We start from the raw sequence: 19543 nt of genomic DNA on the forward strand, positions 1-19543 counted from the left end.
TGGGCCAGTCCAACACTGGTGACAGAAATACAGGCATATGAATAAGTTTGGGAACCCCTATCAGCCTGCATAATAATTGACTCCACTTTCAACAAAAAAGATAACAGAGGTATGTCTTTCATTTCCCAGAAATATCTGAGTACTGGGGTGTTTTCTGAACAAAGATTTTTAGTGAAGCAGTATTCAGTTGTACGAAATTAAATCAAATGTGAAAAACTGGCTGGGCAAATATTTTGCTAATTTGAATGCAAGTAACTGCTCAATACTGATTACTGGCAACACCAAATTGGTTGGATTAGCCTGTTAAGCCTTGAGGTGACCAATTGCAAGTTGTGCTTCTGTTTGACTCTCCTCTGAAGAGTGACAGCATGGGACCCTCAAAGCAACTCTCAAAAGATCTGAAAACAAAGATTGTTCAGTATCATGGTTTAGGGGAAGGCTACAAAAAGTTATCTCAGAGGTTTAAACTGTCAGTTTCAACTGTAAGGAATGTAATGAGGAAATGGAAGGCCACAGGCACAGTTGCTGTAAAACCCATGTCTGGCAGGCCAAGAAAAATACAGGAGCGGCACACTGTCAACTGGGACACCAGGGGCCCACCCAAAAACTTTAGATCAGGGGTCCACTCTCAGAACTATTATTCTTCCTCTCCTCACTCAACCTCTACTCTCCTAGTCACTTTTATTTACATACTATAATCTATTATTCAATCTATTTGACCCCTTTGTTTTTATAGAAATAGGGAATGGCCATGAAATAGGCTAAATGTTTAGCAGTATGAGGGCCCACTGTCACCTGGGCTCACTGGGAGATTTCACTGGAGCAGCATATGCGGAGGATTGTGAGAATGGTTACAGACAACCCAAAGATCACCTCCAAAGACCTGCAAGAACATCTTGCTGCAGATGGTGTTTCTGTACATCGTTCTACAATTCAGCACAATTTGCACAAAGAACATCTGTATGGCAGGGGGGGGATGAGAAAGAAGCTCTTTCTGCACTCACACAAACAGTAGGGATGTAGCGAACTGCCGATTTGGTGTTCGCGAACGGCGTTCGCGAACACCGGCAAAAAATGCGAACGTTCGCGAACAGTTTGCGAACTTCGAACACCGCTAAAATCGGTCGATTCGAACGATCGAAGGATTTTAATCGTTCGATCGAAGGATTTTCATTCGAATCGAACGATCGAAGCCATTCGATCGAATGCTTTTCATTGAATCGAATGCTTACAATCGTTCGAACGAATGGAAATCGTTCGATTTTTAGCGGTCGAAGGAATTCGAATGGTCGAACGATCGAACGTGAACTCAAAATGCGAACGTTCCCAAACGTTCGCGAACATTCGGGGGACGCGAACGGTCGAAGTTCGCGCGAACTAGTTAGCGGGCGAACAGTTCGCTACATCCCTAACAAACAGAGTCACTTGTTGTATGCAAAAGCTCATTTAGACAAGACACCGTCAAAAATTGAGTTATTTGGTCATAACAAAAAGCGCTTTGCATGGTAGAAGAAGAACACCGCATTCCAAGAAAAACACCCGCTAACTACTGTCCCATTTGGTGGAGGTTCCATCATGCTGTGTGGCTAGTTCAGGGACTGGGGCTCTTGTTAAAGTCAAGGGTTGGATGAATCCAATATCAACAAATTCTTCAGGATCTGTAGAAAGAGAGGGAATCCGTGCTCAGCCAATTAACTCTTTATAGATGAATGCGTCAATCCTCTTACATAGATGTACCAAACATCCACAACTGTTAGACTTTCAGTAAGGAAGAGGAGAGCACTCAGACGCAGATTAACTGCTTGTGATTAATATTTATTTAAACTGCTGTACACGACATGTTTCGGGCTGTAATTGCCCTTTGTCAAGTGTAACAAACACAGATTCACAGAGAGACCGAAGTATCTGTTTGTGTATTTTCTTTAAAATTTCTGATATTATATTTATGTTCTTGAATCCTTTGTTTCACTTCTCTGGAAGTCTGCCCTACATAGCCCAAGACACAAGGGCATTTAAGAAGATATACAACATGAGTTGATTTACAAGTAGCATATACATTTAAGTTAATCTCATGTCCTTTTTTGGGATGGTTTACCGCCTTTTTTTAATATATAATGTTCAAGCATCAGTCACAAAGTTGAAGTTCCGCTGCAGGGGTTGGATATTCCAACAAGACAATGACCCTAAACTCACTTGGAAATCTACAAAGACATTTATGCAGAGGGACAAGTACAATATTCTGGAATGGCCGTCACAGTCCCCCGACTTGAATATCATTGAAAATCTATGGGACGATTTGAAGCAGACTGTCCATGCTCGGCAGCCATCAAATTTAACTGAACTGGAGAGATTTTGTATGGACAAATGGTCAAAAATAGCCACATCCAGAATCCAGACACTCATCAAAGGCTATAGGAGGCATCTAGAGGCTGTTACATTTGTAACTAAGTATTGATGTAATATCTCTGTTGGGTGCCCACATTTATGCACCTGTCTAATTTTGTTATGATGTATATTTCATATTTTCTGTTAATCCAATAAACTTTATGCCACTGCTGAAATACTACTGTTTCCATAAGGCATGTTATATATTAAAAGGAAGTTGCTGCTTTGAAAGCTCAGCCAATGATAAACAAAACTCCAAAGAATTAAGAGGGGTTCCCAAACATTTTCATATGACTGTATGTCACTGCTCTGTGAAGCACAACAAACATTTCATTATCTGTGTGGAAAATGTGACCAGACAGTGTGACTAGGAGGCCTTGGGTTGGCCTGTGAGACACATATAACATAAACAAAATGGCCATGTCTCCTTCTTCTTCTCTTGCTCAGTGAGACCTAAGGGCAGTTGATCAGTTCTGTTAATCCCCCTTGGGCTTAAGATGTGTCCCCTTTGTCCAGCACAGCTGGTAGGAGCTTCAATGAGGAGCCACAGGCAGGATTCTTGCAGAGAGTCCCACATACTCCCTCTCAGCCCACCTGCTCCCGGGCAATATCTGGGCCCTAGTGGCGCTGATAAATTGTCCACTTTAGATGGGCCAAACCATTTGATTGCAGGGGGCCTCGCCATTTCTCATGATGAGAGAGGGCTGACACAATTTAGAGAGGATCAGAAGGTAGTCAGCACATGTGGAACATTGGCGTGTGCCCAGGGCCCTGTGGCAACGACCTTCCAACAGGTCTGGGCTGGGATTAAAAATAGGCCCTGGCAATTGAACTACACAGAAGCCCAATAAAGAGTGACTGTTCATAGTAACTTACAGCAGCCCCTCAGAATCCAGTCCAGGCCGGTCTTCCAATGAAACATCTGATTGATACAGCAGGCACCTCACTTTGCTTGGAAGATAGAGAAGCCCTGAAGGTTTGCACAGGAATAGAGAGCAACTGCCAGACAGCCACTCGCAGGAATCCTTGTGAATGGGTTAGCAACCTCAGCCCTTTAAGACATACATAATACATACATTAATACATTTTTGATAGATGGGAGTCAGCGCTAAACAGCTCAGGGAAATAAGCACATTCCAAGCACGCTATTGCGCAGTTCTCTGGAAAATCCAAAATATGTGACTTATGGACGCACCTTTAAATTTTCTGTAACCACACAGCTTAATTGCACCGCATGTAGTTTCTATGGTGGGTACTTAGGAAGGGTTAAACGTTGTCTTGCACACATCAAATAACCCAAATCGATTTACCAGATGTAACTTCCTGGAGAGCAGAAAAGCGTAAAAATCTATCACACATTTATCATCTGTTGCACTCGAAGGACAATATGTTTTCTGAGTCAAAAACAAAGGGGAAATTCCAGCGACTTTATACAATTCATCTCAGCCCTTTAAGAGTTGTGCCAACACATAGATTCTATGTTCCTGTGTTGTCACTGGATCTGTGCAGCGACCTTGTGTTTCATGGTAACACCTGCTGAAACAGGACACAAACTCCCCAAAATAAAAGCCCAATTGGCAATGAATCTAAGTGCAGGGCTATTCAGAAACCATGTACTATACTCAAAATGCACCAGCGCCACCTTGATTCAGGGTTGTACAGTATTAATATATAGGCAATCAATGGCCCATGCTAAGGGTGCCTATATATAAATAAATGAAAGAAATCCTGCCACTGAACAATCAAGATATCAAGTTATGATAAGCCCTGTAGAATCCCACTGTTTAATATAAAGATTATCTGTTATGTGCTATGAAACCTGTGCCTTTTCTCCCTTTTCAGCTTTGAATGGCTGCCCCCATGGCTACACAGCAGCTTGTTTATATAAACAATAGTAGTACTTATCTGTTATCTACTGTGTATCCTGTGCTTGAATGGCTGCCCCCATGGCTACACAGCAGCTTATTTATATAAACTATAGTAGTACTTATCTGTTATCTACTGTGTATCCTGTGCTTGAATGGCTGCCTCCATGGCTACACAGCAGCTTGTTTATATCAACTATAGTAGTACTTATCTGTTATCTACTGTGTATCCTGTGCTTGAATGGCTGCCCCCATGGCTACACAGCAGCTTATTTATATAAACTATAGTAGTACTTATCTGTTATCTACTGTGTATCCTGTGCTTGAATGGCTGCCCCCATGGCTACACAGCAGCTTGTTTATATAAACTATAGTAGTACTTATCTGTTATCTACTGTGTATCCTGTGCTTGAATGACTGCCTCCATGGCTACACAGCAGCTTGTTTATATAAACTATAGTAGTACTTATCTGTTATCTACTGTGTATCCTGTGCTTGAATGGCTGCCTCCATGGCTACACAGCAGCTTGTTTATATCAACTATAGTAGTACTTATCTGTTATCTATTGTGTATCCTGTGCTTGAATGGCTGCCCCCATGGCTACACAGCAGCTTGTTTATATAAACTATAGTAGTACTTATCTGTTATCTACTGTGTATTCTGTACTTGAATGGCTGCCCCCATGGCTACACAGCAGCTTGTTTATATAAACTATAGTAGTACTTATCTGTTATCTACTGTGTATCCTGTGCTTGAATGACTGCCTCCATGGCTACACAGCAGCTTGTTTATATAAACTATAGTAGTACTTATCTGTTATCTACTGTGTATCCTGTGCTTGAATGGCTGCCTCCATGGCTACACAGCAGCTTGTTTATATCAACTATAGTAGTACTTATCTGTTATCTACTGTGTATCCTGTGCTTGAATGGCTGCCCCCATGGCTACACAGCAGCTTGTTTATATAAACTATAGTAGTACTTATCTGTTATCTACTGTGTATCCTGTGCTTGAATGGCTGCCTCCATGGCTACACAGCAGCTTGTTTATATAAACTATAGTAGTACTTATCTGTTATCTACTGTGTATCCTGCGCTTGAATGGCTGCCCCCCCCCCTCCCATTACACAGCAGCTTGTTTATATAAACCATAGAAAAGTTTCTGTAGCAAACACACAGTTTTACCAGTGCGGGGCAATACTACATAATATTTTTATTACATAAAACATTTTCATTTTGTGGTGTTACAGTTCCTTTAAAGGATAAGTAAACCTTTAAAATAATTGAATGTAAAATTGATGACTGGGCTATTCTAAGCACTTTTGTCTTTTACATTCTTTATTTTTTTTTTAATTCCAAGATATTAAGGGATACATGTGCTGTTAATATGAATGAATTTTGTTACAACAGCGCCACCTGCTGGTCAGTTTCCCACCAGTCTGACCACCAAGTAGTCAAGGAAGTTGTCAGGAGAAAGAAAGAGGCTGCTCTGATGTTCTTCTGCTTAGGAAAGATGTGAGAAAGGTTTCTAAAGGTGGCCATAGATGCACAGATAATATCGTACGAAACGAATTTTCGTCCGATATTCGTTGTGTGTATGGTGGAAAAAGAGCCAACTGATATCGGCAGAAGACTTGGATATCGGTCGGCTTGTCGATCGGGCTGGACGGAAAATTTTGATCGGGTGCCTTTGAAGGGACCCAAACATCGGCCATTGCTAGTGCCGAATCGTCAGATACAGGTAGAATTCTATTGTTTATTCCCGTATATCTACCTGTATATCTGACGATTCAACTCTACACGTGTGTATTGAAACGAACGATCTTTCTTGGAAAGATCTTTTCCAAGAAAGATCGTAATTGTTACGTCTATGGCCACCTTAATTCTTTTCCTAATCAGAAGAACATCAGAGCAGCCTCTTTCTTTCTCCTGACAACTTCCTTGACTACTTGGTGGTCAGACTGGTGGGAAACTGGCCAGCAGGTGGTGCTGTTGTAACAAAATTCATTCATATTAACAGTACATTTATCCCTTAATATTTTGGAATAAAAACAAAATAAATAATGAATGTAAAAGACAAAAGTGCTTAGAATAGCCCCGTCATCAATTTTACACTCACTTATTTTAAAGGTTTACTTATCCTTTAAGAGATGCCAGATAGGAGAAGCTGTGCTGATTCATTACTGGGATGCGAAGGCAGAAACCCTGCTGATCCCTTGCACGGCTGCTAGATGATAACAAGCTGTTCTGATCAATTACACAGGTTCTAATGGAATATTCCGGGGGGGGGGGGGGGTTGATAAAACAGGGCACATTGAGCATTTTTTTACATGCTCTGAATAACAACGAACACATTTAAAGCTCAGGTAGATTTACCTTTATTGAAATGTTACCCCTGGAGATTCCATAATGCTTTTGGCCGTGACTGTTCTGATTTATTCATCAATAAATATTTAGACTTGGAAATACCACTATTGCAAAGTGGATGCAAGGCTTCCTCAAATGCATTTGAATCCCCTACTGACAATAATATTTGGGACGGACCATATGAAGGTCTCTCTTATTTATATTTCATCTGATATAAGTACACACAACTGGATGGGCAAAACCAAAACATGTTGACAGTCAAAAGATTTCCACATGGTTTTTACCTTCCAGGGATATATAAACCGCAGGACGCGTCAGCTCAATCGTCTGTACCCCCCGGATACACGTTTTGGAAGGATGAACCCAGTTTTAGTTTCTCAAGTCTACACTGACTATAGAGGAGCATGTGCTATTGCCCAGAAAGATGCTTAAAATCCACAGTAAAACATTCTGTGCCCTGGTAGTGCCAATCGAATTCTTGGTGGCCAGACTAGAGTAACAATAAATAGAATCATATAGTCACACAAGCCCAGCACTGACCGGGGAGTACAAGCTACAGCTAGCATACCAGGGGCCAAAATGCCCTGTACTAGTCATGTGTCTCTCAGTCCCTTTGTGCTGAATTTCCTATTCTTCTGCCTTCTTCTGTCGTCAGTTATTGCTCCATTCTGTGGCGTTCTGGCTCTCTCTCCTCCTCCTCCACCTCTTGTTTTGGCTGGGCCTCCTTTTCCTGTGGCACACTAAGCTCTTGGGGGCCTGAATTTAACCGAAAGACGACAGGGGTCTGGCCTAAGATGGGGTTGGTCTCCTGCAGCCCCCGAATCCATTTTCCCAGCAGTCTCTCATCTCCAGAACCAGCCATGCACATCGCAAATACAGGTCCCTCCACCACTGTACAAGGAAAAATAAAAAACAACGCATCATCAGTAGGTAATAAAGACCAATTAGGGTTCATAGTTTTAGAACTGTTTTTTTGGAAGAACAAGAAACCTCTGGTAGCATAGAAGTGTTCTATATCATTAACTTTTATCTAACCAGGGTCTGCCCTTTGTTACCCCATTCACTCACAACCCTACCCATGCATTCAATGTTACAAAACAATACCATCCAAGGTAGATTTTTTTTCTGTCAAAGGGAACCATATGTAATAAGGCATATAAAGCAATGCAGTACTCTTCCTCCTTACCATCATCAACATCAAAGCTGTCGTCATCGCCCAGGTCTCTGTCCAGCTGTATGTCCAAGCTCAGAGGATAGTAGAAGCTCCTTTCATTGTCTATCTCCTCCTAGGGAAGAGACAGGAGTAAGTGCTCTGCCCTGAGTAAGCTGACTTCAAAAAAGTGTTCCATTAGGGGGACACAGGCACCAATTATATAACTTGTAGGGGGCTGTGGCTACCAATTTTTTTTTTTTTGTGGGAGAGGGCTGGCCACCAATATTTTTTTTTTTACTTGTATGGGAGGCCCTGGCTAAAAGTGGGGTGGGCAGGGCCCAGAAAATGTTGTTGTACAGGGACCTGCGATTTTCAATGGCAGCCCTGAGGGTAGTGTATACACTACACTTTAAATGTATCTTCTCCCTTCATAGGAGAACTAAGCCCTAGCTGCATTGCCCCCCACCCCCAGCATTTATTCTTCTGAAAAGTCAACCTGTATCCTGAATAAATATGCAGAGCTGTGCACAGAGTATAAAGGTCTGTCTGTCTCTGAACCTCTTCCGGTAACATGGATCCTGGAGGAGCATGCGCAGTTAAATCCATATCCTGAATCAGCTTCTACTGTTCATGGTCCTGCAAGATCCAAACCGGCAAATGACAGAAGAGAATCGGAGACAGACAGAAGAGGATCGGAGACAGACAGAAGAGGATCGGAGACAGACAGAAGGGGATCGGAGACAGACGGAAGGGGATCGGAGACAGACGGAAGGGGATCGGAGACAGACAGAAGGGGATCGGAGACAGACAGAAGGGGATCGGAGACAGACAGAAGGGGATCGGAGACAGACAGAAGAGGATCGGAGACAGACGGAAGGGGATCGGAGACAGACGGAAGGGGATCGGAGACAGACAGAAGGGGATCGGAGACAGACAGAAGGGGATCGGAGACAGACAGAAGAGGATCGGAGACAGACAGAAGAGGATCGGAGACAGACAGAAGAGGATCGGAGACAGATAGAAGAGGATCAGAGTCAGACAGAAGAGGATCAGAGTCAGACAGAAGATGACGCCTTTGAACGCCTCTGCGCAACTCTGAAGATTTATAGCAGGTCAGGATGCAGGTCGACTTCTCAGAAAAATAGATGTTGCAGGGAAGGAGCTAGGGGTTATTTCTCCTTTATGTACAGGTTGTGATTAACCCTTTAAAGAAGAACTAAACCCTAAAAATGAATGTGGCCAAAAATGGCATATTTTATATACTGCACTTATTGCACGAGGCTAAAGTTTGAGCTTGTCAATAGCAGCAATGATCCAGGACTTCAAACTTGTCACAGGGGGTCACCATCTTGGAAAGTGTCTGTGACACTCACATGCTCAGTGGGCTCTGATTGGCTGTTGAGAAGCTAAGCTTAGGGCTCGTCACTAATTATCCAGCAGAAAATCAGCTTCCCTGGCTGTAATATAAGCTGATGCTACAGGTTTGCTGATTATTTAATTCTGATGCTAATTGCACTGGTTTCTGTGCTGCCATGTAATAATTATCTGTATTAATTACTAATCAGCCTTATATTGTGACATTTCTATTCTATGTGTACTGTATATTGTGAGTGGGTCCCTAAGCTCAGTAAGTGACAGCAGCACAGAGCATGTGCAGTGAATCAGCAGAAAAGAAGATGGGGAGCTACTGGGGCATCTTTGGAGACACAGATCTTTACTGCTAAAGGCTGTGGTTGCCTTGGGCTGGTACAGAAGCACAAAACATAATGTAAAACATACATATATTGTACAACATTTCTAGTTTATACTCTAGTTAGGCTTTACTTCTCCTTTAATGCGACACATGAGAAGAGTTAAAGATTTTAAGAGAAATTGTGAGATGCCAAAAGCTACAACTGTGCTAAAACCATAAAGGTAAGAGAGAAGGCCCAGATACAATCATTTCATAGAGCTCTCACCTCATTCTCCATAGGATCAGGGTCAGCACGCAGGATATAGTAGTACACACACGTCTTCTTCAGCCAGAGCGGAAAGGGCCCTTCAACATAAACAGGGGTGCTTGGGTCATGTGCAGCAAGGAGAGAGACCTGACTGGGAGACTGAATACCTGCAAAAGCAAAAACAAAGTGACAGGAATATGATTTCGGTTATACAGAGAGGGGCCACTTGATTCCGCAAGGTCATGTGTTCATCTGAAAGTGAGGGGCATCAGAAGATGGGTAGACTAACCCTACTGGGAACTATTGCCTAATTACGGAATCTGCTAGTAAAGCCAAGTACAGGCATGTCCAGTAAAGCAGTGATCCACATTTAAATATGGTTTCTTATCTACCTTCTATTTGCAAGACCTACCAACAATGTGCAAGTGCTCCTGTTCTTTGCCATCATCACATTTCTCTGTGTAGGGCATCTGGAATAAAATCACAAGACACAGTGAGCCCCTTTCACACAGTTTGGGCAGACGGCAATAGGTGGGTGTAAGATACTCACCTGGTACACGGCGACCCTAGAATCCAAGTCGGCAGCAATACGGTGCAGGCACATCCTGGACAGCTCCACTGGATCAGCTGGTAGTTCAGCAGGAACTGGGAAGGGGTTGGTGTATTTAAAGCGCGGGAACCAGTACATCATACGCTGGTATTTTTTTATGGGGTGGCTGCGGTCTCCAAATATCTGTAGCAGGAGAAAGCATGTCTGCTTGTTGGGTGTGATACCTAAAATATTGTGAAAGAGAAGTCACTGTCTGCTTGATACCCATTATTTGTATACATTATATAGAACAGTTTTATCTTTCCAAAAATCTAACTCATGTGTTCCCTCCTAACTGTATCACCCTGCAGTGGGAGGGACAGACTCCGTGCCCCATAACCCCCTCCTGTTTATGTCACTGTATCACCCTGCAGTGGGAGGGACAGACTCATGTCTCATAGTTCCCTCCTGTCTGTGTCACTGTATCACCCTGCAGTGGGAGGGACAGACTCCATGTCCCATAGTTCCCTCCTGTCTGTGTCACTGTATCACCCTGCAGTGGGAGGGACAGACTCCATGTCCCATAGTTCCCTCCTGTCTGTGTCACTGTATCACCCTGCAGTGGGAGGGACAGACTCATGTCCCATAGTTCCCTCCTGTCTGTGTCACTGTATCACCCTGCAGTGGGAGGGACAGACTCCATGTCCCATAGTTCCCTCCTGTCTGTGTCACTGTATCACCCTGCAGTGGGAGGGACAGACTCATGTCCCATAGTTCCCTCCTGTCTGTGTCACTGTATCACCCTGCAGTGGGAGGGACAGACTCATGTCCCATAGTTCCCTCCTGTTTGTGTCACTGTATCACCCTGCAGTGGGAGGGACAGACTCATGTCCCATAGTTCCCTCCTGTCTGTGTCACTGTATCACCCTGCAGTGGGAGGGACAGACTCATGTCCCATAATTCCCTCTTGTCTGTGTCACTGTATCACCCTGCAGTGGGAGGGACAGACTCATGTCCCATAGTTCCCTCCTGTCTGTGTCACTGTATCACCCTGCAGTGGGAGGGACAGACTCATGTCCCATAGTTCCCTCCTGTCTGTGTCACTGTATCACCCTGCAGTGGGAGGGACAGACTCATGTCCCATAGTTCCCTCTTGTCTGTGTCACTGTATCACCCTGCAGTGGGAGGGCCAAACTCTGTACCATAGGAGTTGACACTTGTTACATAGTGTAACCTTTGGCCTATAATGCTGTCATTTTGGAGTGTTGTCACAGAATCCGCCTTTCTTCTCATAATTAAACAGTGATGATGATGATGACGGGTTCATATACTGTTTTTAATGAAATTCTCCTAGTAGTAGGCTGACAATTTGATTTTTTGCTGGAATGTGGTCAATGTTTCTTAATCTCCCTTAGCAGGGGACTGATAAAAGAATTCTCATGCAATGCCCCCACGTAGTAAGAGCTGTCTCTTTACCGTAATGCTCCATCTGCTCCAGCACCCTTATGGCGCACTCCTGCTGCCGTGGGTAGTGGTTGAACATCCTCTGGATGAAATTCTGGGGGATAAAAATCTCCTTGGGGAACACATCAAGCAATTTATTGTAAACCTCCAAATCCTTTTCCACCCCAAACTCTGGCATCCACCTAAGAGCTGTCTCTATAATCTCCACATGTCCCCTCCTCCTCGTATCTCGTTTGCAGTAAAGATCCAGCACCTCAACAAAGTTGGATTTGTTCCTCTGCTCCTTCTTAAACACATCCTCGTATGGAGCGACTGATCCGGCCGAGGAAGTGGTTTGGGGAGGCCCAGGTGGCTGAGATGTGTGGAGAGAGCAGGTCATCGGTCTCTGGAAGACAAAATGCACAGTATGACATTTCTAATAAAAGTACAGAGCACAACTTATAGTGGCACTCACAAAGCATGAACTCGTGAACTCTCATACACCTGCTTGTAATAATATATACATACAACGCTGCATCTATTAAAGGGATGGTTCACCTTTAAAGGGGAACTATTACAAAAATGAAAATGTAATATAACCATCATACTGAAATAAGAAACTTTCTAAATAGATTCAATTAAATATTCTGCATTGTTTCTGAAATAATCAAGTTTATATTCACTATTCTTCTCTCAGCATCTGTTTCTCTTCATTCTCTCTTCATGCAGCAGTTGGGTGTCAGATATTCATTGACAGTTACATCCAATATATCTTATAGGGGGCTCCTTTCCTAGCAGATGTATTAGAGCTCACTCAAATAACTGATTCCAGTACAAACAAAATAACTGCCTTTTGCACAAATCCTGCATGTAGAGAGACATGATGTCTGGTGAGTTTAATAGAGTGAGCTCTAATACATCTTCTAGGCAAAAGCAGCCCCCCTATAAGATATATTGGATCTAACTGTCAATGAATATCTGACACCCAACTGCTGCATGAAGAGAGAATGAAGAGAAACAGATGCTGAGAGAGGAATAGTGAAGATAAACTTGATTATTTCAGAACTGATGAAGAATATTTAATTGATTGTATTTAGAAAGTTTCTTATTTCAGTATGACAATGCTTATATTAAATGTTCATGTTTGCGATAGTTTCCCTTTAAGTTAACTTTTAGTATGTAATAGAATGTCTAAGTCTAAGTAACTTTAATTGGTCTTTTTTTTTTTTTAAAGTTTTCGAATTATTTGCCTTCTTCTTCTGACTCTTTCCAGCTTTCAAATGGGGGTCACTGACCCCATCTAAAAAACAAATACTCTGTAAGGCTACAAATGAATTGTTATTACTACTTTTTATTTCTAATCTTTCTATTCAGGTCTCTCCTATTCAAATCAATGCATGGTTGCTAGGGGAATTTTGAGCATAGGAACCAGACGGCTGAAATGACAAACTGGAGAGCTGCTGAATAAAACTCAAAAACCACAAATAATAAAAAAAGAAAACCAATTGCAAATTTTCTCAGAATATCCCGCTCTACATCATCCTAAAAGCTAATTTAAAGGTGAACAACCCCTTTAATATAAATGGGGGCTGAGTACAAAGTGAAGGTTTGAGTAATAGAGGAGACAGGAGGAATAATCACGTGGAACTGAGTCACTGGACTCACCTGAGCTTTATGGCCGAGAGTCTGTAACACGGGAATCCCTTTGGCCCGAGGGCTCAGATGTCGGGCAGAAAGCAGGAAGCGCAACGTTCTCATCCTCACAACTTGAAGCTGCGCAACAAACATATATCTGTCTGAATTATATATTATATACTCATTTAAGTGAATGGAAGGTCTGGCTGTAGGTGTGCGCTGAGCCCATGACTATATAGCACGGCGCACGCAATGTCTCTAGATGGAAAGGATCTGCTAACAACTCAGTAAAGAGTCAACTGTATCCCGGCATTAACCTACTCGTCTCAGTGTCACTTCTGCTGTCTGAGCGCCGCCATCTTGGAGGAACCAAGTGACGTAAAAGGAAACGTTTGGTTTGTGATCCGGGTGGGAACCTACGACTGAGTCAAACTGTTCCGGGCACTTTACTGCTCTCTATTCACGCTTTTCCCTGTTACACTTTTTCTGCAATTGTCTCCCCCGTTTACCCTCTTTGTCACTCCCTCTCCTCACTCTCCCTTATCCTGTCAATCTCTCTCCCCCTCCTGTCACTCACTCTCCCTTATAGAATCACTCACTCTCCTCATTATCCTATCCTGTCACTCACTCCCTCTCCTGTCACTCACTCTTCCCCCACCTGTCACTCACTCTCCTCATTCTCCCTTATCATATCCTGTCAATCTCTCTCCCCCTCCTGTCACTCACTCTCTCTTATAGTGTCACTCCTCATTCTCCTTTATCCTATCCTGTCACTCACTCTCCTCTCCCTCCTATCACTCACTTTACCCCTCCTGTCACTCACCCCCCCTCTACTCACTCACTCACTCTTCCCCCTCCTGTCACTCACTCTCCTCATTCTCCTTTATCCTATCCTGTCACTCACTCTCCTCCCCCTCCTGTCACTCACTTTACCCCTCCTGTCACTTACCCCCCTCTACTCACTCACTCACTCTTCCCCCTCCTGTCACTCACTCTCCTCATTCTCCCTTATCCTATCCTGTCATTCACTTTCCCACTCCTGTCACTCACTCTCCCTTATCCTGTCACTCACTCTCCCCCTCCTGTAACTCACCCCCTCTACTCACTCACTCTCCCCCTCCTGTCACTCACTCTCCCTTATACTGTCACTCATTCTCCCTTATCCTGTCACTCACTCTCCCCCTCCTTTAACTCACCCCCTCTACTCACTCACTTTCCCCCTCTTGTCACTTACTCTCCCTTATACTGTCACTCATTCTCCCTTATCCTGTCACTCACTCTCCGCATTCCTTTTAGTATACCTCACTGTCGCTCACTCTTCACTCATTCTCCCTATCCTGTCAGTATTACTCATTGTCACTTACTTTCCCTCCCCTCATTCTTTTGTGCAGAACATACATGGGCATAGGTACAACATTGTGCATTTGCACTGAGCAGTTATTCAAAGAATAAGTTTATCATTTTCGTATTATGACAATGTTTTCCTGCTGGCACCACACCAAACAGAATACCCACCTTTTTCTGCTGCAGCTTTTGGTTCAGTCAGGGCCAAATGTAAGTGATACTGTTCTCACATATTTACCCCCTTTTACTTTCAAACCCTAACCCCTCAGTCACTAATAATCTTTCCATGCCAATGAAAGGGGAAATATTGGATGAAGATGGTGCCTGTACCTTCCTGCCCTGCCCAAACATCACGGTATAAACTCAAAATAAGTTTGCAAGGTTTCCACAAGCCTGATGTATTGCAAGTGCCATCTTTACCAAGGTTGATCTGGACCTCACTGCTGGGTTTCCACAAGTGCCCATGTGCCAGCCCTTGCTGGGGATACTGCATTGCTACATGCCAATGGCTGTGGTGAGTGAGGGCTGCAAGCAGGTCATTTATTTACAGGTGCAGTCCAGAGGGAACAGCCTGAGAGGAATGTAAGTGCAACTGTATTGGTGTTTGTGCTGGACTTGTCTTTTACCTTTCCTTATCCTTTAATTACACCTCCTTTCCATTTCAACCCTTCTCCCTTTCCATATTATGTCCCTCCCATTGGTCTGTTCTTTCCTTATATCCCCACCCAGGCTGAGCACCTCCCAGACATGTTCCTTTCTGCCTGACCGGACTGGTTGGGCCACTGCATGTGGTGACATGATCCAGAGATCAGCGCCACCTGCTGAACTTGCAACTTATTCCTGGCCTAATCCTAAGGAGGAAAATACATACAGAATCTATCAGCACAGATCATTCAGCCTTCAGCATCCTCTCTTCCATACTCTACAGGTACGGCATTATCTCTCTCTGCAGGGACATATACTGCCACCACGGATTGTATTATAGTCCATAAAGGGTAAAATAACATTTAAATAAAATTTTTATATATACTTTTTCGTGTGGACTTTAAACTGTTACCTGTCAGCAAGGATCCCAAGTCCTTCCTACTCTGGAGAGTATGATACCCATCTGTGTGTATTTACACTGACTCAGTATGACTTCCTGAGCACTCCCATAACTAAGAGACAAATTACTGGTAAAGGCAAGCAAACTATCAAGCAAACATGTCCCGCAGTGCACCATTCCATTCGAGCCTGTGCATGCAGTTAGCTCATCAGAGCAATCATGGCCGCTGCCATTGAGTAAACCCTTATCGCGATATATTATACTAAAGCAAAGCAATAGAGAAATAATAAAGATTGCTAAACAAATCATATTGGTTCAAACAAATGGTCAGACCATAATGGGGGCTTATGAAGACTATAGGCCAATATGGTCCTCACCTGGCAGGGTTTCTAAACTTTGGCCAAATATCAGCTTTGCACATTGCCCATTCACCCACATACATAGACATGAGTCACAGGCTTAATCAGGGGTCCACCTCTTGTCCAGTATTTGCAGTTAAGGGGTAGTTCACCTTTACGTTAACTTGTACTATATTATAGAATGGTAGCTTTTCAATAGGCCTTAAATTTTTTTTTATGGTTTTTGAATTATTTGCCTTCTTCTGATTCTTTCCAGCTTTCAGATGGAGGTCACTGACCCCTTAAAAAAACAAATGCTGTGTAAGGGCAGTGACACACACATAGATTCTGGGAGATTTAAGGTCCCCATAGACGCAAAGATTTTTCTTTGGTGAATGAGCGATTTTAGTGCAATCGAACCAATACGTCAAATTATCGTGAAGTTAGTGGGAATCGAAAGATCGTACATATGACTTTTGATTTTTCGTCCGGCATTTGTCAGTAAATTGATCGGCCAGGTTAAAAAATTTTCACCGGTCACTGGTCTACAGTGGTGTGAAAAACTATTTGCCCCCTTCCTGATTTCTTATTCTTTTGCATGTTTGTCACACAAAATGTTTCTGATCATCAAACACATTTAACTATTAGTCAAAGATAACACAAGTAAACACAAAATGCGTTTTTTAAATGAGGGTTTTTATTATTTAGGGAGAAAAGAAATCCAAACCTGTGTGAAAAAGTAATTGCCCCCTGAACCTAATAACTGGTTGGGCCGCCCTTAGCAGCAATAACTGCAATCAAGCGTTTGTGATAACTTGCAACGAGTCTTTTACAGCGCTCTGGAGGAATTTTGGCCCAGAATTGTTTTAATTCAGCTTTATTTGAGGGTTTTCTAGCATGAACCGCCTTTTTAAGGTCATGCCACAACATCTCAATAGGATTCAGGTCAGGACTTTGACTAGGCCACTCCAAAGTCTTCATTTTGTTTTTCTTCAGCCATTCAGAGGTGGATTTGCTGGTGTGTTTTGGGTCATTGTCCTGCTGCAGCACCCAAGATCGCTTCAGCTTGAGTTGACGAACAGATGGCCGGACATTCTCCTTCAGGATTTTTTGGTAGACAGTAGAATTCATGCTTCCATCTATCACAGCAAGTCTTCCAGGTCCTGAAGCAGCAAAACAAGCCCAGACCATCACACTACCACCACCATATTTTACTGTTGGTATGATGTTCTTTTTCTGAAATGCTGTGTTACTTTTACGCCAGATGTAACGGGACGCGCACCTTCCAAAAAGTTCAACTTTTGTCTCGTCGGTCCACAAGGTATTTTCCCAAAAGTCTTGGCAATCATTGAGATGTTTTTTAGCAAAATTGAGACGAGCCTTAATGTTCTTTTTGCTTAAAAGTGGTTTGCGCCTTGGAAATGTGCCATGCAGGCCGTTTTTGCCCAGTCTCTTTCTTATGGTGGAGTCGTGAACACTGACCTTAATTGAGGCAAGTGAGGCCTGCAGTTCTTTAGATGTTGTCCTGGGGTCTTTTGTGGCCTCTCGGATGAGTTGTCTCTGCGCTCTTGGGGTCATTTTGGTCGGCCGGCCACTCCTGGGAAGGTTCACCACTGTTCCATGTTTTTGCCATTTGTGGATAATGGCTCTCACTGTGGTTCGCTGGAGTCCCAAAGCTTTAGAAATGGCTTTATAACCTTTGAAATTGAACTCAGGTGTGATAAACCAGAGTTAAGTTATTTTTTAACAAGGGGGGCAATCACTTTTTCACACAGGCCCATGTAGATTTGGAGTTTTTTTTCTCCCTTAATAACATAAACCTTCATTTAAAAACTGCATTTTGTGTTCAATTATGTTATCTTTGACTAATAGTTAACGGTTTTTGATGAGCAGAAACATTTAAGTGTGACAAACATGCAAAAGAATAAGAAATCAGGAAGGGGGCAAATAGTTTTTCACACCACTGTATGTTTGCAGGGCCAAGCAGGCAGCTACCTTCAGTTTTCCTGGCTTCAACTAGACAACATTGCTTGAAATGGTCTTTTTAGTTGATGGACAAATCGTACATTTAAACGATCGTTCCAAGATAATCTTGGTCTCACGATTACGAAAAGATCTTTTAAAAATCACCCTCTTCTTCAGGGTGACTAATCTCCCTTGATCTGCCACCCCCCAGCTAGAATCTAAATCAGTGGCGGGATGGCACTCGGAGCACTTCATTTTCCAATGTCGCCCGAAGCGTCCTCATAAGGCAACTTCAGAAAATGAAGCACACCGATTGCCATCCCACCAGAGATTTACATTCTAGCCAGTGGGAGGCAGTTCAGGGAGATTAGTTGCCCGAAGAAGAGGAGATTTGTCCCCGGGCGACTAATCTCCCCGAATCTGAGCATGTCTCTCTGCCCTAAAGCTACAAAAGTATTGTTATTGCAACTTTTTATTACTCTTCTTTCTATTCAGACCCTCTCCTCTTCATATTCCAGTCTCTTATTCAAATCAATGCATGGTTGCTGATGGGACATGGGTATATACAGGCCTCAGTGCAGACTTTCTGTGGCACAAGATCTGTTGCACACAGCACTACAATGGGGCATTGAGGATCTTCAGTCTTGCAGAGATGCTTAGTCCAGATTAGTATGTGGGAAAGTAGAGCCGTTCCCACACACCAACGACTACTAAACCCACAAGCAGGGTACTATTAAATTATTTAATAAGGGAAAAAGACCTGCATATAAAAACAGGGCTCATTTACGCACACTAGCCCTTCCAATTTACACAAAATACTATTTGTTTACCCATAGATCATTGTCTTTCCCACAGAATTCTGGTGGTGGGCAACTGCAAAATATTGTGGTGGATTTTGTCAGCGACGTGCATTCTGATCTAAAGCACCCACATAAGCACATAGCACCCAACTGGCAGGACCGAGCAGCGTGAAACACATGGTAAGCAGAGGGATGCAGAATAACACACCCAGATGTTCTGCACAAGAGTTTCCTAAGCAAATATTGTGATTTAGTGTAACAATGGGGCAGAACAATACAGCAGCAATAGTAAACATCATAAAAGAATTTCACAATACTGGGGCCCTCCTGCCACTCTTCAAGGAGATTAACTGACCCGTTGGGGGAGGGGGTAAATGCTGCATTGTGGGTAAAAAGCTTGGTGATTTGGATCTGAAAATTGCACTATGCAACACCCTAAACTTCATAAATGGCCCTTTAAATCTGGTAGCACGGGGGCAGGGCAAGGGACAAATGAGTAAATGTTGGTTCTATTTGCCCTTTATGTCTGTGAGTCCTGGAAAGGTCTGCCTTACAAAGGTTTGTTTGCTCAGGAAGAAGACAAACAGCAGATAATGTGATGTGGATATGGAATGGCTGATCCACTGAAGATATTGTTACACACTGCCCGGCTGGGTAACGTGGGACTTTGGGACCGAGAGAGACTTTCCTGTCAAGTCCTTTTAAAGGAATTCGGGCCAGCTCAGTTCCTCCTG

General features: G+C 43.2%; 1 protein-coding gene and 1 long non-coding RNA gene across 5 annotated transcripts; one reads left to right on the forward strand and one right to left on the reverse strand.

The window, feature by feature from the left end:
• Positions 1-6604: 6604 nt before the first annotated feature.
• Positions 6605-13734, reverse strand: ecsit.S (ECSIT signalling integrator S homeolog). 2 transcript variants are annotated; one of them, XM_018239484.2, is made up of 8 exons: positions 13639-13734; positions 13348-13455; positions 11716-12088; positions 10261-10484; positions 10123-10180; positions 9729-9877; positions 7804-7903; positions 6613-7508 (listed from the first exon to the last, which is right to left on the reverse strand). In XM_018239484.2, the coding sequence occupies exons 2-8, from the start codon at positions 13438-13440 to the stop codon at positions 7273-7275; spliced, it is 1233 nt and encodes a 410-aa protein (XP_018094973.1). In that variant the 5' UTR covers positions 13441-13455; positions 13639-13734; the 3' UTR covers positions 6613-7272.
• Positions 13735-15118: 1384 nt separating this feature from the next.
• LOC121402279 lies at positions 15119-19519 on the forward strand. 3 transcript variants are annotated; one of them, XR_005966712.1, is made up of 4 exons: positions 15119-15243; positions 15391-15589; positions 18865-18989; positions 19382-19496. It is a non-coding gene; the product is annotated as an uncharacterized LOC121402279 (long non-coding RNA). The 3 variants fall into 3 exon arrangements; XR_005966711.1 differs by having other exon boundaries at positions 15119-15589; positions 18846-18989; positions 19382-19519; XR_005966710.1 differs by having other exon boundaries at positions 15119-15589; positions 19382-19516.
• Positions 19520-19543: the final 24 nt, after the last annotated feature.

This window comes from Xenopus laevis, chromosome 3S, assembly GCF_017654675.1.
Source record: "Xenopus laevis strain J_2021 chromosome 3S, Xenopus_laevis_v10.1, whole genome shotgun sequence".
Taxonomy (NCBI): domain Eukaryota; kingdom Metazoa; phylum Chordata; class Amphibia; order Anura; family Pipidae; genus Xenopus; species Xenopus laevis.

What these genes read in the sequence shown, in the direction of transcription:
- ecsit.S (XM_018239484.2), bottom strand. Translation starts at nt 13,440, where the DNA reads ATGAGAACGTTGCGCTTCCTGCTTTCTGCCCGACATCTGAGCCCTCGG. An exon ending in CTAGGGTCGCCGTGTACCAG is followed by an intron (nt 10,181 to 10,260) that starts GTGAGTATCTTA and finishes ATTTTATTCCAG; the next exon opens with ATGCCCTACACAGAGAAATG. An exon ending in CAGCTTTGATGTTGATGATG is followed by an intron (nt 7,509 to 7,803) that starts GTAAGGAGGAAG and finishes TTCCTTGTACAG; the next exon opens with TGGTGGAGGGACCTGTATTT.